At 38.0% G+C, this 27,295-nt stretch overlaps 1 protein-coding gene across 3 annotated transcripts in view; it reads right to left on the bottom strand.

Moving 5' to 3' along the window:
- The window catches only part of LOC150076551 (ubiquitin-protein ligase E3B), a 711,739-nt gene that overhangs the window by 540,148 nt on the left and 144,296 nt on the right, over positions 1-27,295 (bottom strand). For all 3 annotated transcript variants that reach the window (XM_090387665.1, XM_090387666.1, XM_090387667.1), the window contains one exon: positions 14,233-14,332. In XM_090387665.1, the coding sequence (XP_090243791.1) occupies positions 14,233-14,332 (100 nt within the window). The remainder of the gene's footprint in view (positions 1-14,232; positions 14,333-27,295) is intronic.

Here is a 27,295-nt window from a genome sequence, read left to right as displayed (position 1 = left end):
GCAGTTATTCAGGGAGGGGAATGCCAGAGGTGAGTTAAACTCTGGCAGTGAGCTGGATGATTTTGTAATAACTGAGAGGAAAGTGGAGGAGAAATTGTTGAAGATAAACATAAAAAAGGCATCCAGGGTGGATGGGATCTATCCAGTTATATTAAAGGAGGCAGCAAAGGAAGTAAGCAAACCCTTAGCCATAATTATGACAGCTTCTTTGGACAGGGGAGGTACCCATGGACTGGAGATGTGCAAATGTGACCCCCAATTCATAAAGGAGGATCAAAGTTCAACACAAGTAATTATAGACCTGTTAGTTTAATTTCTGTTCCAGGAAAATTAATGGAGGCCCTGGTTAAAGAAGCACTGCAGAATCATCTAGACGAGACTTCAGTTATAGCTCGGACACAGCATGGTTTTGTTAAGGGAAATTTCCATGCTAGAAGAAAGTCTTGCCTGACCAATTTGATTGGATACGATGATGTGGTCACAAAGGTACTGGATGCAGGGAATAACTCTGATATATATTTGGATCTTAGAAAGGCTTTTGATACTGTTGCACATGGAAGACTGCTGCACAAACGGGAGCAGTGTGGCATTGGAGGCAAATTGCTGCTATGGATAAAGGGATGGTTGAGTGGGAGAAGACAGAGAGTGGTAATCAGTGGACACTGCTCATCGTGGACTAATGTTATTAGTGGAGTCCCTCAGGGTTCAGTATTGGGTCCATTGTTGTTTTCTGTATTTATAAATGATATTGATGATGGTATATCAAACTTAATGTCCAAGTTTGCAGATGATAAGAAGGTTGGCAGGGTTGTTAAGGACACTAATGACAGTATGCTGCTGCAACAGGATCTAGAAAAGTTGAACAGATGGGCTGAGAGGTGGCAAATGTAAAGTACTACATATGGGAAGCAGCAACCCCAGAGTGATGTATCGACTGTGGTACTAAACTGACAGTGGTAGAGAACGAAAAGGACCCTGGGGGTAATGTGCAGGCAGATATGAAGTTTTCTGAGCAGTGTAGACTGTCTGCAAGAGTAGCTCATAGTGTCTTGTCAATGATATACAGGAATTTTTCTAGCATGGATAAGGAGGTGATTATCCCCTTATATAAGGCAATGGTCAGGCCACACCTTGAGTACTGTATACAGGTCTGGAGCTGTTGGAACAAGTACAGAGAAGGGCAATAAGATTGGTGAGGAGAACAAAGGGGGTGCTCTTACCAAGAAAGGCTTAAGTTCTGCAAATTTCAGCACCTGGAGAGTAGGCACCTGCGAGGTGATCTGATTGAGGTGTATAAAACCTTGAATGGGTTGAACAAGCTGAATACTGATGGGATTCTTCCTCTTGCTCAGATTAAGAACCGGAGGTGGCACAGGTTCAAATTGAGGAAAGACAGTTGTAGAAAAGATGTGCAGAAATTTGCATTTAGCCAGCGGGTAGTTGATGGGTGGAACAGGCTTCCATCTTTTGTTGTGGAAGTTGATAGCCTAAATAAATTTAAGGCTGAGCTGGCCAGGTATTTGGAATGAACGGAGGGGTGAAATGGGAGCGGTTTTTTTTTTTTTTTTTTTTTGGCTGATGCTGCATAAGCTTGCTTTCTTATGCATCGTATGCCTCTACTTAAATATACTTTTGTTTAGACTTACTGTTTAGACTGTTTTGTCTATACTGTTTAGAGCTACTAATGCAAATGCTAGATACTAATGCTAATCCTAACCTGTCCTCCTCCTTGCACCTCCGTAGCCAGGTGGGAAGGAGCAGCAGTGCATAGCACACGCTTCTTGATTAGACCGGGGTTCGAGCCCGTCACAACCAAATACGGAGGATGCGGAAAGGTCAGGGAATGACGACTGCATATCCAGGAGCAATATGGCCTTAGTTGCTAATTCTCCTAAAAACCAAAAAACAAACAAACTAACCTGTCCTGGATTTTTTTTTGGATTGCTTTTAGACATGAACTGGTAATAAATTTCCTCCAGAAAGATATTGTAGCAGACTGTACACATCTTCAAAAATGTTGAGAGAAAATTCTGGTTATAACAATGGCACTGTTGTTCAGACTTAGCTGTCAAAGAGAATTTCCAAAACAACACAAAACAAACAAAAAGAAAAATCTGGATTCAGTTTTTTTTTTTTTAGTTGAATACTCTGACACTCAAGCAAGCCTATAATGGATAGTGAAATAGCTTTATCTTGTAAGTTCTACCAGAGGCCACATATCCACAGCTATAATTCACTTTTGATTTTACAGAGTTTGTTACCAACTTGCCTTATCTATATCTATGCCCATTCAGATTGCATGCTTTTCAAATGATACTCTTATAATCAATTTAGAAAATACATAAAAAGAATCAGACAAATAATCTGATTCATTTTATGTAGTTATTTTAAGCTTATAAAGCCAAAAAAACTTCCCACATCACCTGTCCGTCCTCCCAACAATAATTTGTCTAGTTCTTTGAATTTATTCGAACAATCAACCACCCACTGACTGAATGCAAACTTCCTCATGTCTATCCTGCAACCGTTCTTCTTCAATTTGAATTTATGCCTCCTCATGTATAGTCTGAGCAAAAGAAAGAATGCCAAAAGCATTGAATGGATTGAGCTTGCTCAATTCATTCAAATCCTTAAACACCTCAATACCACCCCTCTGTTCTAAACTCTTGTCCTTCTCTTCACCTATTCCAACAGATCCATATCCTTCCTAAAATGAGGCCAGCCCTGTATGCAGTACTCAAAAACATGGCCTAACCATTGCCTCATACAATGGGATAATCACTTCATTATCCCTGCTAGAAAAATTCCTGTATATCATAACAAAACCCCATGGACTGTCCTGGCAGCCTGGTCTACAATGCTCAGAGTACTTCATATATGACTAAATTTTCTAGAATATGCATCCCAGTATTCAACAAAAGTTATTTTCTTATTATGATCTTGATGGTCTGGTTTGGGTTTTAGAGGCACACAGCAACAAGGTTATAATATGCAAAACTGGTTCATACAAAGTTAAAATATTAGAGTGACCTACAGATTTTGGTTACTAAGAGAAAATGGGTTTAATCATTTTAAATAACAAAAACACAGCTCCACATGGCCATTGTTGGATAAAATCTGACTGTGTAAAATATAAATGGTGTTCATTAATAAAATGACCACAGCAGACGAAAACATCATGAACAGAATAGTATCACAGTCCTCACACATACAAAAGTCATCAGCCCTCAGCAAAAAAAGAATGTGAGATGACAAAAACGGATGTCTGATATGGAGCAGAGCAAAACCAACTTCCTCTCTACAGTTTCTGTGCAGACTAGACTGCTGTTTGATTGCAGACTTAATTTGATAGAGCTTAGTTGTAACCTGTCCTGCCACAGTTGTTGGCACTAAGATTTTAACTAGTACATAGTACCAGCATAGCCAGGATCTAACAGGCTGTGAGTGTTCTGTTATTGTGCCAATCTGAACACTCACAGAGTGAGAGTAACATATTAAGTTCCTACTATGTGAATGGTGAGTTATAAGCCGCAGAACTGTTACAAAACAGCTTCAATCGTTGTTTTTCAAATTTTTGTTTCTGGGCCAGAAAATCTGGAAATACACAAATATTTTAACTAAATAATATGTCTTGTGCATTTAATCTTCAAAATATTATCACAAATATTTTAAGATGTGTCATCTAAAGTGTTGGCAATTTGAGTGGGGTTCTGCAGTTCTGCATCCATTATGTTCTATGATCGATGAAGAATATGATGTATATTTGCCTTTCATTACACAGACAATACTGAGGTTAGCTACCCCAGGTGATAGTAGATGTGAAATGGATCCAATATTCCTTCTGGTTGTTGTAATAAAGTCTTAGGAGCATCGGCGACTAAGGCCATATTGCTCTGTATATATATTGTCTACCATGATGTCAAGCTCTCTGAGCAGCACTTGGACTGGGATACCAAAGAGACAGTTGGCAGTCTCACGGATGTTGCAGAGGGTTTCCCATAGTGACACAAAAACGGATGTCTACGTAGGATTGTCTGGCAGGTATTTTAGTTTAAAAGTATATTTAAGTGACAATTGCTTCCATCACAAGGATAGAGGTGGTTCACCTGCTTCGAACGTCAGGAGATGGGCTTGACGGTGAACTAGGTCTAGCTATCATAGTATGATGTTTCTTGCTGATGCACATACTTGAGAGTCATAATCTAATTTAAAATGGACAAGTGCACGATATAGGTGGAGCAAGGTGCAGTGGTCTAAACCCCATTTATTGGAGGAGATTGCACAAAGAAGGTTCAATCCTCGTGTACACTTTGTCCGCATTTGACGGATATTAGCATTAGCAGAGGCATACAATGCAAGAAAGCAAGCTTATGCAACATCAAACAAAAAAAAAAAAAAAAAAAAACCACCCATTTCATCCCTCCATTTGTTCCAAATGACTGTCCAAGCTCAGCCTTAAATTTATTTAGGCTATCAACTTCACAACAATAGAAGGAAGTCTGTTCCAGCAATCAACTACCTCCAGGGTAAAGGCAAATTTCCACACATCTATTCTACAACTGTCTTCCCTCAATTTGAAACTGTGCCCCCTCAGGTTCTTAATCTGATCAAGAGGAAGAATCCCATGAACATTCAGCTTGCTCAACCCATTCAAGGCCTTATACACCTCAATCAGATCACCTTGCAGGTGCCTACTCTCCAGGCATTGCAATTTGCAGAACTTAAGCCTTTCTTGGTAACAGCAGCCGTTTGTTAACCTCACCAATCTTGTTGCCCTTCTTTGTACTCATTCTAGCAACTCTACATCCTTCATAAAATGAGGCCTCCAGCCCGTACACAGTACTCTAGGTGTGACCTGACCACTGCCTTATATAACAGAATAATCACTGACCTGTCCCTGCTAGTGAAATTCCTATATATCATATAGAAGACTCCATGACCTGCCCTGGCAGTCCCTTTGCACTGTTCAGCAAACTTCATATGTGACTGCTCAAAGGTCTTTTACCCCAAGGTCTTTTTCACTTTCCACTTCCCTAAGTATAGTACCACACAGTTGGTACGCTTCTCTTCGATTATTCCTACCCGTATGTAGTACTTTGCATTTGTCAATGTTAAACTTCAGTTGCCACTTCTGAACCCATTTGCCCAACTTATTTGCCAACCTTTGTATCATCTGCAAACTTGGATATTAAAGCTGATATACCTTCATCAATATCATTGATAAATATACAAAACAACAATGGGCCCAACACCAAACCCTGGGGAACTCCACTAATAACATTTGTCCACGAAGAGCAGTGTCCATTTATTACCACTCTCTGTCGTCTCCCACTCAACAATCCCTTTATCCATTGTAGCAACTTACCTTTAATATGGCATTATTAAAGTGCAATAGTATCAAAAGCTTTCCTGAAATCCAAGTACATGATATCAAAATTATTTTTTGTGGCATTCAGTTCCTTTGTGACTACATCATAGTATCCAATCAAATTGGTCAGACACAAGACTTCCCTTTAACAAACCCATGCTGTGTCTTAACTATTACGGCAGCCTTGTCTGGATGAGCTTGCAATGCTTCTTTAACCAGTGATTCCATTATTTTCCCTGGAACACAAGTTAAACTAATAGGTCTATACTTACTTGTGTCACCTTTTGAACCCTCTTTGTGAATTGGTGATACATTTGCACACCTCCAGCCCATGGGGAGCTCCCCTGAATCCAAGGAAGCACTCATAATTATGGCTAAGGGTTTGCTTGCTTCCTTTATTATAACTGGATAGATCCCGTCCACCCCAGGTGCCTTCCATATGCGTAACTTCAACAATTTCACCTCCACTTTGCTATCAGTTATTACAAAATCACTTAGCTCCCTGTTAGAGTTTGATAAACGTCTGGCATTCCCCTCATTGAATAACTCCTTGTGTGAATGTAGATGCAAAATACTCATTGAGTTTATCAGCTACCCGAGCATGATCATCAATAGTCAATCCATCTATGTTAAGTGGTCCAATCTCATTCATCCCTTTCCTTCTAAAGTTTACATAAGTAAAGAACTCTTTGCTGTTTTTGTTTGCATCCTTTGCCAAATGTTTCTTGTAATGTGCCTTCACCTGCCTTTCTTTTGTGACTTGATTACAAACTAGTTTATATCTGCTACAGGCTTATGTGTCACCTGATACTTTATATGCATCCCATACATTTGTCTTTCCTGCCATGAGCCTCATTAATCCATCTGACATCCATTTAGGCCTGAACCTTGAACAGTATTTCTTAGTTGGAATGAAAAGCCTAGTAGCCTCCAAAATTAAGTCTCTGAAGGCTTCCTATTTAGAATTTAAGGTTGGTAACATCATCAGTTGATCCCACTGTACAGAATTTAAAACCTGTCTGAGACCCTGTAGTCACCTCTATGAAAGCAAAAGCCCTTCCCTTTAGCCTTGATGGTAGTTATATCTCTAAGTAATTCCCACATCTGTACAATGTGATCACTGTCACCCAATGGTTCTTTTATCTGCAAATAAAAGATATTCCCATTAGTTACCTCTTGAACATGCTGCTGCAAAACTCCGTCATCCAATAAATCCACAAGTCTTGCTAGTGTGCGAGTGACCAAACCACAAGTTCCAGTCAATATCTGGAAAGTTAAAATCCCCCATTATAAGACATTCTGATTTACTGGCCAATTATTTCCCTGCACAATTGCTCATTATACTCATCAGATTCATTAGGCCTATATAACACACACCTACTGTTATTTTTCCTTTCCCAGTTCTTATGTCACACGAAACAGACTCAACACTGCACTGACCATCCATGTCAGCTGGATGCACTTCCTTAGATTTTATGTTTTTTCTTAACTAACGGCATAACCCCTCCTCCCTTCCTATCCTTTCTGTACACATTGTACTTCCCAAATTCCAATTCTGCACTGCTTATAACTGTGTGATGCCACGTCTCTGATATCCCAACAATAACTGCGTTTAATGTCTTGACTAGCACTTCAAGCTCATCAAATTTATTAACTATATTCCTAGCATTGGTGTACATGCAAATATTATGCATGCACCTGTTCCTACTCTTCGTTACCCTAACACAGCTCATGTATTTACTTGTCCCACTATGACTCCCAGCAGTCCTGGAAATCTCCATTACCTTTCTTTCCAGGCTGCTGTTCATTCTAATAGAAATGTCAGAAATATGCGGCAGCAATGTCAACTTATTATCAAATGAGCCACAAGAATTTTGTCTCATTCCGAGCTTGAGTTCTGGTTCAGGTTGAAGGTTCCATTTGTTACAAAAGTGTATGCTGAGGTGAGAACCTGGAACCATTAGCCAATGCCCACGATTTGATGTGGTCAATGGCATTGTGCAATTATCTTTTGATGACCCTCATGTTGCATGACTGCGAAAAGATGCTAAAGTCATCTACAAAGCAGATACTGTTTATGGTTGGAGGAAGTTATTCGGTAAAAGAGTTAACTTTGATGACACAAAGCGTAACATTTAGGACCAATCCTTGTGGAACACTCTCTTCTTGGCAAAATGGCCGAGAGAGGGTGGATCTTACACGAGCTTAGAAAGACCGGTTTGAAAGGAAATTTTTAATAAAGATGGCAATGTGTCCCCATAGTTATACATGTCCTTTAAAATTTCATATCTCCAAGCTATGTTTCAGGAAAGCATCACAATCAGATTAAATAATCGAGCATTTATCTATTCCTTCGGAGATCACACTGTGTTCTGGAAAGGAGGTTGTTAGCTTCTAAATACGTAGGGCAAATGTTGGCCATTCTTTCCAGACTCTTGCACAAGCAGCTGGTCAGAGCAATAGGACGGTAATTTTTTTTGGTATTTTTGGATCCTTTCCTAGTTTCAGGAGGGTAAAGACTGTTGCCATATGTCATGACTCATGAGTTTCGGAAACTCCTCTTCGATATAAATTCTATTATAGAGACAGAACAAGAGATCCATCGATTCTGATGAAAGATGTTTAGTCATTTCATGATGGATGTCATCTGGCCCAACAGCACTCGCCTTGGATATGGAGAGTGCCTCTTTCAGCTACTACCGTGTAAAAGGCTGATTGTAATCTTCACACCCTTTTGAAGGCAGCTTCAGTTGCCATTTTTCTGATCATTGTATGAGGGCCAGGAATTCTGGGAGGTATAATGTTTCTGAAACCACTTTAGCAAATGTCTCCCCAGTAGTGTTTGCGATTGCAGTTAGGCCTGCAATTGTACATTCATTATGTTCAAGGATCGTTGGAGGGTGTGACGTGTATTTGCCCATCATTTTCCAAACTTTGTCCCGGATGGCTTTTGGCAACTCGTGTGAGGGAAGATGCATACTGGAGCCAAGATTCCTTTCGGCTCTGATGTAACGTAATTTGTCATGGGCACATTTAAAGGCTATTAAATTATCTGTGGTGGGGTAACAGCAAAATATTCCCCATACTTTGTTTTGAGCCTTTCTAGCAGCTGTACATTCTTCATTCCACCATGGTTTTGGAAAAGGTGGAAACCAGGTTGATGTCCTTGAACTACAACTGCCACTGCTTAGATGATACTTTCTGTGATGTGCTTTACTGCCTCATTAATTGGCTCCTGGCTGACTGTGGTATTAAATGTTGCCAAATGTCTCATTCCAGTCAGCATGATCGAACTTCCACCGTGGTATCCTAGACAGGTGGCATCGTCTCCCATTAGAAATGGTGGATAACACAGGGAAGTGATCACTACCATAAAGATTTTCTTTGACATCCCACGTACACACAGGCAGGAGTGAAGTGGAGCAGATGGAAAGATCAATGGCAGTAAACATAAGAGTACCATGTGGAAAAAATTATTAGATCCCATATTTAGAAGGGCCAGATCATTGTTTTCAAGAAATCGCTCGATGATCCACCCACTTCTATTGATGTCACAACTACCCCATAGAGTATTATGTCCATTTAAATCCTCTAATAACAGAAAAGGCAGTGGCAATTGCTTAATGAGATCATCAGTTTTTCCTGGGAGATGTCGTTCCCAGGTGGCAAATAGATGGAGCAAACAGTTAAAGGAACCCTACTGTAAGATGAACTGGCACAGCTCGTCATACAGTTATTTATATTTGTTGGATCTGTCTGGTAGCTTCCAAAGAGCTGAGGGCTTTGTTTTCTCAGTCCTGGATTTTTCTTTCTTTGGAAAGAATGAGCGTTGACCGGTATCCTTTTTTTCTTCTTCCGCAAAGAGTTCCAGGACTGATTCATCCTGTACCTCCTTATCTTCCACATCCATTGTTTCTTGGATTATGGATGGCTATTCCAATTTCTTTAGAGTTTCTTTAGTACTGTGTTTTGGAAGAGGTAGAGCACTAGGAGGTATGGATATAGGAGTGACAGCTGACTGTGATTTTTGGGTTGGCTTTTGGGAACTTAATAAATAGCATGCAATGGGAGTAAATGATTCCCTTGGTAGAATAGTTATACAGGTGACCCCCGCTTAACGCTGATAATTCGTTCCGTAAAAACAGAGCTCTAAGTGAATCCGCGCTAAGCGAGCGCGGCATTCCCATAAGGTAACATATGTATTTATGAGTTGCGGTCGGTGCCATAGGATATTTCCTAATCAATAATAAACGATAGTGAAAAGATGCACAAATGTCGGTCAAAATATTTAATATTCAAATATTTGTACATATAAAATATTCTGCATTACATACGTATATAATTATGTGGTAACTACTTACGTATAAAAATTAAACTTAAAATTCCAATTAAAATCATGAATTTAATTGATCTAAATTGATTTAATTTAATTGATGAATTTAATCATGAAAATTGTGTCGATTTTGGGTTGAACTTTGGCCCTCTTCCAAATAAACTAAAGGGGTATTAATTTTAAATCCCCTGCAGCGTTACCACCCAACAATAAAGTCAACCGATCCTTCGCCGCTTTGAAACCTGGCATGTTTTTTTTTTTCTTTCAATATGAAACTTCTTTTAGGCATTCGTTTCCACAAAAACTTGTTGAGAAGTATAACACATAATATCAATCTTCAATAATTTTAACAAGTTCTTTTTTGAAAGTTTCGGCTCCTTCTGCACTTGCGGCTTCTCCCTGGATTTTAAATCTATTCAACCAGCCCTTACTAGTTTTAAATGGTTCCACAATTTTTTTTTTTTTTTTTTAGGTTTGTTTTCTACAGATCATCATATTGGCTAATCTCGCTCCCTCTCTCTCTCGCTCTCACTCTCTCTCTCTCTCTCTGTTTAATAATATTTAACTTAACTGAATTCTGCATTGGATATTATCTTCAATAAAATTAGTTAAAGTCTTTCCATTTCAATCCTAATGCCGGCCTAGCCCTAGTTGCTTGCAGTGGAACAGCTATCTTTTCCGCTGCTAAAATTAATTCTTTATTTTGTTTTAAAATTGTTCTTACAGTTAAACTTGCAAGTCCTAAATTATGGAACACATCCGCTTGTCTTTGACCGGAATCGATTCGCTTCAAAACGTCTAATTTAATTTTCAAATTCAGTCTTTTTCTTACATTTATAGTCTTCATACTGTGCCCAGACGTCGTTGCTTTTTCATTCTTATCGGCCATTATTAACTCTTCTAAAATGTAACTGCATTGGTTGCATTAATTACGATACAATGTTCAAGTAAACTGTTCGTTTCGCACGATGTCTAATACGGTACTGAGTGATGACTAGACTTCGGATAAATGCATATAACGCAAATATTACAAGCAATATACTTGATCATTTTTTAAAATGTTGATCTCGGAACTACGTAACAAGTCACTTTACTGCAATTAAATTAGCATGCAAGAAAATTTCACCGAGCGTGGGAAAATTTCTCAAGTCGGCATGGGAAACGTTTTAATGCTGTTTTGCTATTCATTTTCAAGCTATCGACTCCATCAAATGAAACGATTTCGTTAAATATGCCAAAAATGCAATCTGTAAAAGAGCGTTATAGTGATCTGTGACAGCGTTATAGTCAGATACGGGTTATAATATAAGAATAGCGAATCAGCGTAAAGCGAACTGCGTTATAACGGGGGCCTGCTGTATCAGTCTGGGTCCTAATGGTACTCTTCCCAGAAGCTTTCTAGACACATGAGGGCTTTGCGCTATTTATTGGTTGGAGGCATTTTCTAGCCTTCTGATAAGAGATGTTTGGCTCTATTTTTAGTTTTTGAATTTCTTTTTCGTCCTTCCACTGCTGGCATGCTCAAGAGTATGCAGGTTCTCCTTGGCAGTTAGTACAAGTTGGTTTAGAAGCTAAACATTCCATGCTCTTGTAATCTTTAGCACAAACAGTGAGCACAGGCAGGGGAGCCACAACAAGCTGTTTGAGAGTGGCTGTACTTTTGGTTTTAAAACGCCTCAGTGGGTTCGGAATGTTTAGCAGTTTAAGTAGCCTGCCTTTATGGAAGTTGTAAGCTGTGGAGTGTTGAATGTTAGGATGAGAACTCGGGTAGGGACAAGTTTCCCATCCTTTCGCATCGATATTGGTCTCTCAACTGAAAGCATATCTCTTCTTCAGAGACATGAAGAAAGTCCCACTCTGATACGACACCACGTGAAGAGTTCAGAGTTTTGTGAAGGGCAATGATAATGGGTATTCCCCCTATCGATGTGGCTTTCAGAAGTAGCTGTGCATGTATTAGGCTTGCAGCCTCAACTAAAATGTCTCCAGAACGCAGCCTTTTGGCAGATTTCGGAGATCCTTCTAATCCTTTCTGGACGAAGAAGGGTGACATTTTCCCAAGTAACTGCTCTCCAGTGGAATGAAGAATGAGGAAAAGTGGTGTCACTGATGGTGGTCTATCCTCAGTTCTGGGTGTTTTTGACTTGGTATTATCGGTGTCTTCGGATCGGTTAGGTAGCGGCCTTGTTGGGGCCCCTGAAGAAAAAGAGGGATTTAAATTACTCATGAGAGTAAGTTAAAAATTTAAGATGCCCTAAGTATCTCACCAACCACAGAGCCTTATGAGGGGATGCCCATTCAGGAACTAGCAGGTACTGCATACATGAATGGGGTGCCAAGTTCACTTAGAGCATCATAATCACATTTCCAATAAGTCTTGACCTCATCCCAGGACCAAAGGGAGGGAGACTTACTGGAATGCAGTTTACCCTAGCAGTGAGAACCACCCACCGATTGATCCCGGTCCGGGACTTACCATCTTGTTGAAGCAGGGGCCAAAGTGGTGTATTAGGGCTGGGCCCTCAACTACCAGGATCTCTCTTTTCGAGTTTCTATGGGTCGCGGCGCATGGCTGCACAAGCTGGATTCCAATGATGTAACCCTGGAACCTAGGAATGAGCAATGGATCCCAGTGATGCCAGTCTGGAAGGCCAGAAGGCCCTCACCACTTACAGGTGCCCATGTCAAGGAGTTTTCCTTATGAACTGAGCTTTATGTATGGGAGGGAACATTACTTTCCATGAACTGGAAAGGAGTTTTTCCCCCTAGGTATCTCACCATAGCACACAGATAATCCAACACATTTAACGTTCATATATATTTTCTGCATTTTTTCGTTTTTTATGGAATGATACAACTGCTAATAGGCAAAAAGAAACTTTTTAAAAGAGATTATGAAGTTAAGTTAGTATCTGAATACAGCATATGTAACTCATATCATATTGTATGTTAAACTAATCAGCTGTTTTTGATAGTTTTTTTTTTTTTTTGTAGTTGTTGCCATATCGGCTTCTGTGGCCATAGTGCACCTCCCAAGGTTTTGGCAGTACTTTGATCCAAGCCCGAGGCGGGATTCAAACCCGACCTTTGGGTTGCCAGGCAGGCACTTTACCCACCCGGCTAGCCCGGTCAGCTTTTTGATAGATACAGATACTGAAGTATTGATTAAAAATGTTGGTTAATCTCAAGGCTACTTAAGGTACAAAACTGTTTTATTTAAAAATTGTACAGCATTTAATTTGTTTGAATTAAACTCTAATAACATCTGCTTTTGCTTTCAAAAGCCAACAGAGGTTAAATACAAAAGGATTGTAACTAAAGTTAAAGCATTACAAAGATACTTTCACAGATAATTATGTATACAACTTGAATTTTATAAAGGTAAGAGGGGTCTAACTGTTTATTTTTGCAATCAACATAACTAAAATGATATTTATTTTCTAAGGAGGAGTGGCCAGCCAACTTATCAAATACAGCAATAGAACACTGAAAATTAAAGTTGATTTCAGAAGACTTTTTTTTTTTTTTTTTTACACAGAGAGAGAGAGAGAGAGAATTATATGTGCTCTAAATGGATTAGAAACTTTATCTAAATGCTGTTGTAATTTTGTTTGTGTTGGTAAAAGTTAGTCATAACATTAAAGCTAGTTAAGCTAATTTGCAGTGACCATCAACAGCTTATGAGCAGTGCTGAGAAACTTATATTAAGCAGGAAAGTGTATTCATTTGTAAATTTTTCCTCTTGGCATACATGGTTAAAGCATTTTATGAATCCCGAAACATGTCACTATTTCTATTATTTGAAAATATGTCTTATTTTGTTTGATCACACAAGTCACAGGAGATCTAGACTCCAATGTTGGTTATGTTTTTGGGAAATCCAGAAGACACATGCAGAACAGTCACACAACTTTTAATCTGGTTGAAATACTTTATAAAAACAAAATAAATATTCTCATCATTACTCTTAAATATTTTGAGAGGATGAAATCATCTGTGTAGAATTGCTTGGAACTGTTCTTCAAAGATACATTGCTGATTCTCCTGTTTAGTTGTGAATTTTTGTATGCATAATTAATAAACATGTTTGCTTTCAGAATCAATGGCATGTTTAACTGCTTAAACCTAATAGCCATTGAATTTTAAATGATTCTCAGGTTGCAATAAAGAAGGGTGTGACGGGATAACTGGGATGGCAAAATGTTAGAAGTCATAAAAGAGAATAGCATTGTAGAAACTTCAAGAAGGAAGAAACCAATGGGCCTACAGTGTTAGAAATGGGCAGCCTGTTAACCTTTTTTGTTGAACGACTCAAAGTTAAGCATGAAGGAATTTTGCCTTGCTTTGAGTTTTTCAAAGGTTAAACATCACTGTTTTGTCTTGCCTTGAGTTTTTTGAAGATTAAACATATCCAAATTACTTTAAAATGTGAACTATGAAAGAGAAATAAATAAATAAAAACCATCTACCATATAACAACAACATATCTCTTTATAATTACACATTTTTTTTATAGAAATTTAATGATTACCTTGTTTTTCCTTTAAAAGCTTCCACGTGGCTGTGCTAGTAAAAGTCACCAGCATATGGAGGTATAGCATCAGAGGCTTGGTATCCTGGGGACATTCCGGCTGAAATAATTTGTTGGCAACATATGAAATTGAGCAGCCATTTTATCTCTGTAATAATTTCAAAGCTGACTAATATATAAACATGTTCAAATGACACAGCAAAAATTGGCAATCCTAGGCACCTGCCTAAATCTGTATTTTGGGTATTAAAAAAAAAAAAGTATAATAAATACATTAAACCCAAAAACTTAGGGTCACCAAAAAAAGATGCAACCATTTTGAGTGCCAATATTTTTTGGTGTAATGTGCTGGCATCCGTGAGTTTGTTGTTATTAAACATGCAAGACATGGTGGTTTATTATGCAAGAAGAACCACATATTACTGTGATCTCTGTGCATGTAGGTCCATTCATAAATATGAACTGAAGCTTACAAATAAGAAGCTGTGATTTCACTTTTAAATTCTTCAAATGGATTATTCCTGTAGTCACTGTCCTTCAGAAATTGCTACAAGAATTATCGCAGGGATTCAGTCAGAGCATGCTGATCAAAACCATCCAATCCCATATTAATTAGGATATTCATTAGAAAAACTGTAATTAATACAATATATAATGAAATTAAAAAAATATTTCATCTGTGTTCAATCCTGTGCCTTTATAGAGCTTCAGGTAGCAGTCTAAATTTAATGTCTAAGAAGACTGGTCCAATTATTCCATCTGAAGAAATTGCACCTTGCACTTTTCAGGATGCCATGACTGCATGGATATTCTGTTTATTGGCACAGCTACTGAGATAGCAGAAGTGTACTTCATTGATGAACCTAACACATAAGTGGTAAATAACACATAGTATTCTGTTTTCCAATTATTTATGAAATGAATCACAAAAGGCAAATCATCTTTCTTTAATGATGTCAGCAAAGGAATGCTCCATCTGCATTTTTTAACCATCCACTTTTAAGCATTGTCAAACAATGCTTAAAGCAGATGTTTATTTTAAACCCAACTTTTGAAACAAGCGTTTCTCAGATTTCCTTCGACTACAAATAACTGCATCCCATACAATCAATATAGACGTCCTTTTTCCAACACTGCACTCTTTATTGTCTATCACAGAACGACACTGTTCAAACTTCTTTACTAACCCTGAAATTATTAATCTTTCCTTTTCTGCAAATCAGTAAGAAAAAAATAAAAATAAAATAAATTTAAAAAAAGGCTCCCATGCATTATATGTTTGATAACATCAAGCTTACAAATTCCAGCCCAATTATATCAAAAAATATAGGAATCAAAATATTCTTGCATTGCATGATGTAATAACATCTCAGTAAATTCAAATGAGAGCAAATAATACAGGTGACTTAGATCTACCACCAACCTATAATTAGAAAAAAAACTAAAATCCCATCTTTGGCGAGCTCTCTATTTAGTGCAGGTGCATGCATAATGCATTCAGTTTATAAAGCACTGTACTCAGACATAAGGGTTAACTCTGGTTATCCCAGCATAAGTCATCTGTTTGGTAATTATCCTGTAGCTTAGTAGTTTTACAGAAATTAGCATGCACTATATCTGAAAATGACTGTTTCAAGGATTCAATATATAGCCAACCCTCAGTCACTGAGGAATGCTTAATTTAAAGCATATATTTTCTGCTAGTATAACCCACAGATTATAATAAACCTATTTTGGTGAATATGTAGACAGTTATGATAAGGAGCTATGAGTCCTATTGATTAAAACATAATAGTAACTTATCACTGTTTTCATTTCAAATGTGTTCTACAATAGAATAATCCGGGCTGGATACTTCAATCCAGTATTTACAGTATCCATGTGAATAATCAGAAACAATTTATCTATGTACCACACCTTCAACCAGTAACTTTTAAAAAACTGGAGATCAGGAGGAAGAAAACAGATGTTAGGCAAAACAGAAGAAAAGCAGGAGGTATTCAGCAAAAGCAGGATTTTGATATAAAAATCAGGCAGAAAACAGGAGATTTTCTGAAAAAAGCAGGAGATTTTATATAAAGACCACATTCCGCTAGAAATTTCACTGACAAAAATGCACATTTTATATTAAAATTAAGCCATAGGACTGCTTACTAGTACAGCATACTTTCAATTCCAGCTTACCTACGATTTTTCTGTCTATGGATTTCTGTTAAACCAGGGGTCGGCAAACTACGGCCCGTGGGCTAAATCCAGCCCGCGGGTTAATATTGTTTTTTTACATAAAAAAATTAAAAATAAATCAAATTATGTGCTGCAATAGCCTATAATCGAGTTGAGAATAATGACCGCACGTGGCACTACTGGCGTCGCATATTCGCATTCTGTCGTCTACCGTAGAACAAGTGTTGCCAGCATTTCTCTCTGTTTTGCTTTAGCGGCACACGTGGTATTGTCTGTCACGGCACTGCGATCTTTTTTTTTTTTCCTTTTATTTATTACCCACCGTTTCCATGTCACCCTCAAGACCAAATATGAAGAGAAAAGTGGACTTCGAATGTCATGCTTTTAAAGCTGAATGGAGTGTGAATTATTTTGTCATAGAAATAAATGACAAAGTATCATGTTATTATGTAAAGACACAATAGCTGTGCGAAAAGAGTACAATATACATCGTCATTACCAAAGTAAGCACGCGGCACAATATTCAAAACTCACAGAAAATCAACGGAAGCTAAAATTGGAAAGTTTAAAACGTAATGCATTATCACAACGCAATTTATTCGTTAAAACAAAAAATGATAATGAAGCAGTAATTAAAGTAAGCTTACGAATAGCTCATTTATTAGCCAAGAAAGGGAAACCATTTACCGATGGTGAATTAATTAAATCATGTTTGCTTATGGCAGCCGAAGAAATGTGTCCAGAGAAAATGGATTTGTTTCGATCTGTCAGTCTTTTGGCGAGAACAACTGTTAGAAGAGTTGAGGACATCGGGAGCCACATCAAGAGTCAATTTTTTAAAAGACAAGGCAAAAAATTTCAAGTGGTTTTCGTTGGCTCTTGATGAGTCTACAGACATTACTGATACTGCCCAATTGTTGCTGTTTATTCAAGGAGTCAATACTGAGTTTGAGGTTACTGAAGAATTAGCTTCTATGAATAGTCTGCATGGAACAACTACAGGCGAAGATATCTTCAAGGAAGTCGAGAAAACACTAACACAGTACAATATGAAATGGAATCAGTTAAAATGTGTCACAACTGATGGTGGTAAAAATATATGTGGAACGGGCAAAGGATTAGTTGACAAATTTTTAAGGCTTGTGAAGAAGCTAAATGTTCAAAACCTCTGGTAATTCATTGTATTATTCACCAACAGGCTCTTTGTGGGAAATACCTCAATCTGCCGTGTGTTATTGAACCAGTTGTGTCAGTTAACTTTATTCTCTCTCGCGGACTTAACCATCGTCAGTTTCATGATTTTTTATTAGAGATTGAAGCCGAATACCCTGATTTGCCCTACCATACAGCAGTTCAATGGCTTAGCAATGGAAAAGTTTCATTGAGATTTTTTGAACTCCGAGAAGCAATAGAAATTTTTCTAAATGAGAAAAACTTCCCACAATCACTATTATCTAACAATGAATGGCTATGGAAATTAGCATTTGCTACAGACATCGTGGGATATCTTAACGAATTTAACTTAAAAGTACAGGGGAAAACAGTGCTCATATGTGAAACGTATTCTATCGTAAAGTCTTATCGTCAAAAATTTGCATTGTTTGAAACACAAATCACATTAACCAAGTTTGACCATTTTCCATGCTGTAAAAAATTTCAAATATTAGCGAAATCCCCATTCCCAAAAAAAATTGTGGTGGATATATTTTCTGAACTTAAAGTACAGTTACAACAGCGTTTTTCGGACCTTGATGCAAGTGCAAAAGACATTTCCATATTTCAAAATCCATTTGGCTGTACAATTGAGGAGCTTCCATCAGACCTTCAATTGGAAGTGATTGATCTGCAAAATGATGATATGCTAAAGGTTAGGTTTAAAGAAATGGATCTAACCCAATTCTATAAATGTCTTTTGGAAGATAAATACGGTCAATTAAAATCATATGCACGGGGATTTATATCTGTATTTGGGAGTACTTACCAATGTGAAAAGACATTTTCAAAAATGAAATATGTAAAATCGCAATACAGATCATTATTAACAGATGGCCATTTGCAAACAATTTTAATGATAGGAAGTATTAACTTCGAACTCCAGTATGATAAAATATTATCTCAGAAAAAACAATTACATTCATCGCATTAGAACAAAATTTAACCCATTCTATAATACGTTTATTAATAAATGGAAATATTTTATTCATTTTTTTGTGTCAGCATGTGTATAAATATTATGTAAAATATCGCTTCCTAATAAAAAGATTTTGAACCTGTTTTTTTAGTTGCTGTATGAGTAGAATTACCCATGTAAATAGCTTCGAGCTTGCTACCTGACCCGCCGGGCCTAAAAATTTTACGATCTGGTCCTTTCCAAAAAATGTTTGCCGATCCCTGTGTTAAACAATAACTATTGTCCATAGGTTTTATATTCGTAAATTGCCGCCATTCTTATACGATACAGAATAGCATAAGGTTTACCGTAAAACTAGATAGTGAAAAGCGTAGCACTGTATTAGAAATCTGTTAGATTAGTATAGTATTATCAATTAATCAGCAAAATTTATTAATCTTTTTAAAGTTCATTGTTAGTTAAATTATACTTAACGGAATCATGACCCAGACTAGAGCAGCAAAACAGCATTCACAGAATAGCCAGAGTGCTGTGGTTTGTGGGAGAACTGAAGGGGGCAATTCTCCTGTTAGCAAGCACACTGCGCTAAAAAAAATTCTACCCCGTGAGTCTTGCACAATCTCTCCAGGGCCGAATTGATTGACAAGTCTAAAACAATTCATGAAATGTTTGCAGACCTGTCTAGAACAGGACATGATTTAGCCAAGGAGGATGTCTTAGTGTGTGCTAGGTGCAGAGACTGTGAAAAAATCAGGCGCCAACTCAGGGTTCTGATGGGCGTCTATGAGAGTTTTAAGTGTAGGGTAAATGCATTCGAATAAATTAATATGAGGGGCCCATCAAGCTCAACTGCCCAACTCAACGGCAGAGCTCACTCCTGTGCATCAGGTGACACAGCAGCAATATCCAAGGCAGAATGCACTGGTTGCACAGGAACTACTTATCATCAATGACTCTATTGTCAGGGAGACAGGGAATACATTATGCAAAAACAGGACCAGGGTATGTCTGCCAGGGGCAAAAGTTGATAATGTTTTAGGGCAGATATCTTTTAAGGGCACGAAAGGTGATATTGTTGTACACGTTGGCACTAATGACCTTAAGAGTAAGAGATCTGCAGATTTACTTCACAAGTACAGATCAATGCTGGAAAAAAAGTCAGGAGTTAGGGTTAAATTTGAAAGTGTCTGCAATTCTGCCCAGAAACGATAGAGGGGAGTATATGATGAGAGCCTTGTCAATTCGGCCCTGGAGAGATTGTGCAAGACTCACGGGGTAGAATTTTTTCAGTGTGGTGTGCTTGCTAACAGGAGAGACTGCTTCTACAGGGATGGAATACACTTAAATAGAAATGGTACATGAATATTTGCTGATGCTATTGAGGCAGTGTTAGGTGAGTCGGAAAACTGCTAGATTTGGGGGATTGAGAGACTAAAAGATTAATTGTAGCCACAGGCAGAGGCGAAAGTGATTCTTGCACTGCTTCTATTGTAATGACAGCAGCCTAGAGAGCAAGTTGCTGGGAACTTCAAGAGATGCTGGGAGTCATCACAGAACAAGTAAATACATGGGCTGTGTTAGGGTAACTAAGAGTAAGAACGAGGAATGTATAATGCATGTACACTAATGCTAGAAGTATAGTAAATAAACTCAGAAGATTATTATTATTAGTAACAGAAATAGCAAATGATGCAAGGAAACAAGCCTTGAACATCAGAAAAAAAAAAAAATTCAACAGTATCCCTTTGTGCTCTTGGATTATCTGGTTGCTCTTCTCTGCACCTGCTCCAAGAGATCTGTATTTTCCTTAGTCTGAGGCTTCCAAACATATATGCAGTACTCGAGATGTGGCCTAATCAGTGCATTATACAATGGAATAATTATCTCTTTGTCCCTGCTATCAAAATTCCTGTATATTATTGACAGAACCTCATGGCAGACCTGTCTGCAGTGCTCAGAACTTCATGTCAGACTACATAATTACTCCACGGGTCTCATTCATTCTCTACTGCCTTGAGTGTGGTACCACCTAATTAGTAAGTCATCTGGGATTACCGCTGCCCACGTGCATTACCTTGTATATATCAATATTAAACCTCAACTTCCACTTCTCAGAACATCTGCTTAATTTACCTAGATCTTGCATTGTCTTGATTCTTGTCATTAACCGTTCTGTTAACCTCCATATCATCTGCAAACTTAGAAAATAAGCTGGATAGGTGTTCACCAATATCGTTAATAAATATTGCAAACAATAAGTGACCCAGCACTGAACCCTGAGGTATTCCACCACTAATAAAATTATTCCAAGAGACGATCCCATTTATAATTACCCTCTGTTTTCTGCCACTCAACCATTATTTATGATGGATGTTTATGAGAGTTTGAAGAATAGGGTACATGCTCTTGAAGAAATTAAATTAGGGGCCGATCAGGCACCCAACTCAATACCAGAGCTCATGCTTGTGGAACAATCAAGAGAGCAGCAATTTCCGAGGCAGAATGCTCTAGTCCCACAGGAGGTAGTTATTGTCAGAGAAATGGGAAATATGTTGTGCAAGGACAGGTGGAATAGGACCAGGATATATATGCCAGTGTCAAAAGTAGATAATGTTGTAGAGCAGATATCAAGAGTAAGAGATCTGAGGGCTTACTTAACAAGTACAAGGCAATGTCGGGAAAAAAGTAGCGAGTTAGGATTGGATTTAAAAATGTCTGCAATTCTGACCAGACATGATTGGAGAATGTATATGTTGAGAATCTTGTCAATCAATTCCGCTGTCAAGAGAATGTGCAAGGCTCATGGGGTAGAATTCTTCTCAGGGTGGTCTGTGCTCGTTAAGAGGACAGACTTTTACAGGGATGGGATAGACTTGAATAGAAGGGGTACAAGAATATTTGCTGATAATAGTGAAACAGTAATGGGTGGTTTGGTGGGGATACTCAGACTAATAGCTTAACTGGAGCCACAGGCAGAGGCAAAAGTGATTCTTGCACTGTTATTCTTGCACTGGAATTTAATTAAAGACATAACTACTGTCAGGGCTAAAGGGAAAGGTTTTAGCTTTTAGACCAACAGGAAATTCTAAATGGGAAGTAATTAAAGAAGCTACTAACCTTTTCATTCCAACAAAGAAATACTGTTCAAGGCTTAGACCTAAATGGAGGTCAGATGAACTATTGGGAAATATAGCAAAGAAGTAAAGTGCACAGGATGCATATAAATTATCAAGTGATACAGAAGATTATGGTAGATATGAATTAATCTGTAATCATGTCACAAAGGAGGTTAGGCAAGCTAAGGCAGATTATGAGAAGTCTCTGGCAAAGAAAAACAAAAGAGATTTCTATGCTTATATCAACAGTAATAGGAAGGGGTTGAATCACATTGGGCCCCCATGACGTCTATGAGTTAACTGGTGATGAACCTGCTCAGGTTGCAGACAAATTGAATGGGTATTTTACATCTAAATTCACATCTAAATTGAGAAATTTTTTAGGGAAGGGGAGGCAAGAAGTTTATCAAACTCCAACAAGGAGCTAAATAGTTTTGTGATAACTGAAAGGAAAGTGAAGGAGAAATTGTTGACGATGGACATAAAAAAAAAAAATGGTACCTAGAGTGGATGGAATCTATCCAATTATATTAAAGGAGGCAACAAAGGAGGTAAACTAACTCTTAACCATAATTATGAGGGCATTCTTGGATTTGGGAGAGGTCCCTATAGACTAGTGATGTTTGAATATCCCTCAATTCATAAGGGGAGATCAAAAGGCGACATGAGAATTACGGGCCTGTTAACTTAAATGTCTGTTCTAGGGAAAATAATGGAATCACAGGTTGAAGAAGTAATACAGGTCCATCTGGACAGATATATGATTATACTGTAATCACATCATGGATTTGTTAAGACATGGTCATGTCTAACCAATCTGATAGGTTACTATGATGCAATGACCAAGGAACTGGATGCAAAAAATAATTTTTACATCATGTACTTGGATTTTGGGAAGGCTTTAGATACTGTTGCACATAAAAGATTGCTGGACAAACAGGAGCAATGACATTAAAGGCAAGTTACTGATAAGGATGGTTAAGTGGAAGAAAACAGAGTGAGAGTGTGCACTGCTCTTCGAAGACTAATATTATTAGTGGAGTTGCATAAGTGTTCAGTGTTGAGCATATTGATCTTTTCAATATTTAGCATTAGTAGAAGCATATGATGCAAAAAAGCAAGCTTATACAGCATCAGACACAAAAAAAAAAAAAACCCTTCCCATTTCACCCATCCAATTTGTTCCAAATGTTTGTCTAGTTCTGATTTGAATTTATTTAAGCTGTCAACTACTTCTACTATGACAGACTGAGGCCTCCAGACCTGTATAGAGTACTCAAGGTGTGGCCTGACCATTGCCTTATACAAGGGGATAATCACTTCCTTATCCCTGCTAGAAAAATTCCTGTATATCATTGACAAGACACCATGAGCTACTCTTGCAGACCATCTGCACTGCTCAGAAAACTTTGTATCTGACTGTACAATTACGTAACCCAGGTCTTTTTCATTCTCTACAACCCTGAGTGTAGTACCACACAGTTGATACGTTACTCTGGGGTTAATTTTCATTGTTAATTTCTCTATAATGCCCCAGACTAGAACAGCAAAGCAATGGGCAAAAGTGACAGGAGTGCTGTGACTCAGGGGAAAACCATGAGGGACTATTTTCCAATGCATCACTGCCTAAAAAAATGTGCAACTTGTGAAATGTTTGCCGAACCCTCTGGAACAGAACATGATCTAGCCAAGGAGGATGTCTTTGTGTGTGCTGGGTGCAGAGAGTGTCAAGAAATTAGGTGCCAACTCAGCATTCTGATGGGCTCTTATGAGAGTTTGAAGAGTCGCGTAGATGAAATTGAAGGTATTAAAATGGGGGACTCAGTTGCCCAACTCAATGCCAGAACTCACTCTTGTGCATCAGGCAACACAGAGGCAATTTTCAAGGCAGAATGTGCTGGTCCCACAGGAGTTGGTTATTGTTGGTGGCTCTATATGATGCAAAAAGGATAGATGGAATTGAACCAGGTTATGCATGTCAGGGGCAAAAGTTGATGATGTTGTAGACCAGATATGATCTTTTAAGGGCACAAAAGGTGATACTGTTGTACACATTGGCACTAATAACATTAAGAGTAGAAGATCTACAGATTTACTTAATAAGTACAGGTCAATGCTGAAAAAAAGTCGCGAGTTACGGTTAAATTTGAAAGTGTCTGCAATTCTGCTGAGACATGATAGGAGCGAGTATATGATGAGAACCTTGTCAAACAATTAGGCCCTGGAGGGATTGCGCAAGGCTCATGAGTATAATTGTCAACAGAAGACATTGCTACTACAGAGATGGGATACACTTAAATTGAAGGGATGCAAGAGTGTTTGCTAATGCTATCGAGGCAGCGTTGGGTGGGTCAGAAAACGGCCAGCTTGGGAAGAATCGCAGACTAATAGGTAAAAGCAACTGCAGGCAGAGATGAAGGTGATTCTTGCACTCCAACTATTAGAATGAGCAGCAGTCTCGACGGCGGGGTGCTGGGAGTTTCAGGGACTGGTGGGAGTCATCATGAAACAAATAAATACATGGAGTGTGTTAGGGTAACTAAGAATAGGTGCATGTGTACTTGCATGTACACCAATGATAGAAGTATAGTAAATAAATTTGATGAATTTGAAGTGCTGGTCAAGACATCAAAGGCAAATATTGTTGGAATATCAGAGACGGGGTGTCACAGATATTACGAATGCAGAATTGGAATTTGGGGAGTACAATGTGTACAGAAAGGATAGACAGAAAGAAGGGGAGGAGGGGTTATGCTTTTAATTAAGAAAAACATAAAATCTAAGGAAGTGCATCCAGTTGACAGAGATGGACAGTGCAATATTGAGTCAGTTTGGTGTGACATAAGCACTGGGGAATCAAAAATGAGAGCAGGAGTGTGTTATAGGCCTAACTGACTCTGCAATTCTGCCCATGTACAATTGTTCATTATACTCATTAGGTACAATTGTTCATTGTAGTCTAATAAATACAATGAACAATTGTACAGAGAAATAGAATGGGCCAGTAAATCAGATTGTATTAAAATGGGGGATTTTAATCTCCCAGATATTGACTGGAACTTGTGAGTTGGTCACTCACACACTAGCAAGGCTTTTGTGTTGCTTATTGGATGACTGATTTCTACAGCAGCGTGTTCAAGAGGTAACTAATGGGAATAATACTCAATCTGGTTATCGTCAGTGATTATTCATGCATTAAGAATTTGCAGATAAAGGAACCACTAGGTGGCAGTGATCACAGTGTACTGATGTGGGATTTACTTAAAAATATAATTATCATCGGGGGTAAAGGAAAGGGTTTCTGCTTCTGCAAAGGTGACTACAGTGGTCTCAGACAGTTTTTAAATTCTGTACAGTGAGACCAACTGATTGTTACCAACAGAAAATTCTAAGTGGCATTCAAAGAATTAATTGTGGAAGCTACTAATCTTTTCATACCGATTAAGAAATATTGTTCCGGGTTTAGTCCTGAATGGAGGTCAGATGAACTAACCAAACTCATGGCAGGGAAGAAAAATGCATGAGATACATATAAAGTATCAGGTGACACAGATATAAGCTAGTCTGTAATCAAGTTACAAAGGAAATTAGGCAAGCAAAGGCAGATTACGAGAACCTTTGGCAAAGGATGCTAAGAAAAAAATCAGCGACTTCTTTACTTATATAAAATGGGATTAATGAGATTGGTCCTCTTGATATCAATAGTTCAACTTTTAATGATCCTGCTCAGATTGCTGATAATCTGAATGAGTATTTTGTATCTACATTCACAGGAGAAGTTAAGGAAGGAAAATGCCAGTAGTTTATCAAACCATAACAGAGTGCTTAATGATTTTGTAATACCTGACCGCAAAGTGGAGGAGAAATTGTTGAAGTTAAACCTAAGAAAGGCACTTGGAGTGTATAGGATCTATCCAGCTACATTAAAGGAGGCAGCAAAGGAAGTAAACAAACCCTTAGCCATAATTATCAGAGCATCCTTGGATTCAGTGGAAGTCCCCATGGACTGGAGATGTGCAAATGTGCCCCTAATTCACAAGAGGGGGGGGGATCTAAGCCCCTGGGGCTCACATCTGGTGAGTATGGGCTTGGCACACCCAGGGTCCTGAGCTCTCGATATCATCATTCTTCACTTTCTTGGTGACTCTCTCTCTCTCGGAGTAATTCAGCATAAGCCTCAGGCTTCCTTGCACCATATGGTGAATAATAATAACAAGGGTGACGTGAGTAATTACAGACCGGTGAATTTAACTTCTGGTGACACCTATACACATTCTGAGTAACATATTAGAGTCGTGGTTAAAGATGAATTACAGGATCATTTAGAGAAGACTGCAGCAACTCAGCATGGGTTTGTTAAGGGAAAGTCTTGTGTGACAAATCTTATTGGATACTATGATGTGGTTACAAAGGAACTGGATGCAAAAAATAATTTTGATATTACACACTTGGATTTCAGAAAAGCTTTTGACACCGTTGCACATGGAAGATTACTGTATAAATTGGAGCAGTATGGTCAGTGCTTTTTTTGGAATGGTACAGTGTACCGGCACCTTTATTAACAGTGACGTGTGACATTTGGATGTAATGCACTTCGAAATTTGTAATATTCCTTAAATTTGCTATTCAAAAAAGCTTAAAATTATTTAACTAAATTTGCATTTTTCACTGTCTATTGTTAAGATATTTTCTATATAAAACTGTATAACCATTTTTATAATTCTAAATTACTCAGTCAGACCTCTGTTTAACGAAGTCCTATCATAGCGAATTATTTTGAATTCCTCTTGGAAATTTCATTTAAAATACTTTCCATTGAGCGAGAAAATTTTCATATAGCGAACAGATTAGGAGAGTATATACTCGGTATGCACTGTTTGCATTTCTGACCTTCAGGCAATTTGTGCTGCTGCGCGAATTATGAGGGCTAAAGGGATTACCATCCTACAACTTAGTGGTACCTGGTAAAACCTATTCGAACACCTATCCCACATACAGAGAAGTCGCGGTGGTCAGCAGTGAGCAGATTAAGGGGTATTCCCAATGGGCTCTGGTCCACCTTCTACTGCAGTGGTATCCAAACTTTTCCTGCACAGGAGCTATATTCAAAAAAAATTAGAAGTTAGATTTCTTTAGTGTGTTGCTTTTTCCATATCTTGTTGCATGTAAAAGTAAAATTGAAAATATTCGAAAATTTTATTAAGTACAATACACAATTACATTTACTGAACAAAACATTTAACGAGAAAATTTTTTTTATAATTAACAAAATTTAAAATGACGTTTTAGTTCAAATTTTAGTTTCTACACAGCTATGGGTCAACTGTAAGCGTCCTGTTCGTAAATTAGGAGAGGGCGATTTTCTTTTACCCCGACAAATAATCATCTGTTGTTTTGCAAAAGTGCGTTATTTTTCCTATCTCTGTTTACATGTTCACAGTAAAAAAAATTCAAATTTAAGAACTAGTGACAACACCGATGATGAGAGAAAGAAAACAAGGACAATGAATGTATTAAAACCTTCTAAACGTGAAATGATGGCATTTGGTGAAACTTAAGTTTGAAAATTGTCAATTAGGCTACAGTTAAATGAAAGATATACAATTCGTGGATTTTGGGAATACCAAATTGA

Source organism: Mastigoproctus giganteus, chromosome 13 (assembly GCF_048544385.1).
Source record: "Mastigoproctus giganteus isolate SK-2022 chromosome 13, ASM4854438v1, whole genome shotgun sequence".
Lineage (NCBI taxonomy): Eukaryota > Metazoa > Arthropoda > Arachnida > Uropygi > Thelyphonidae > Mastigoproctus > Mastigoproctus giganteus.
The sequence above is the reverse complement of the archived record's forward strand: the minus strand, read 5'-3'. Positions and strand labels throughout refer to the sequence as shown.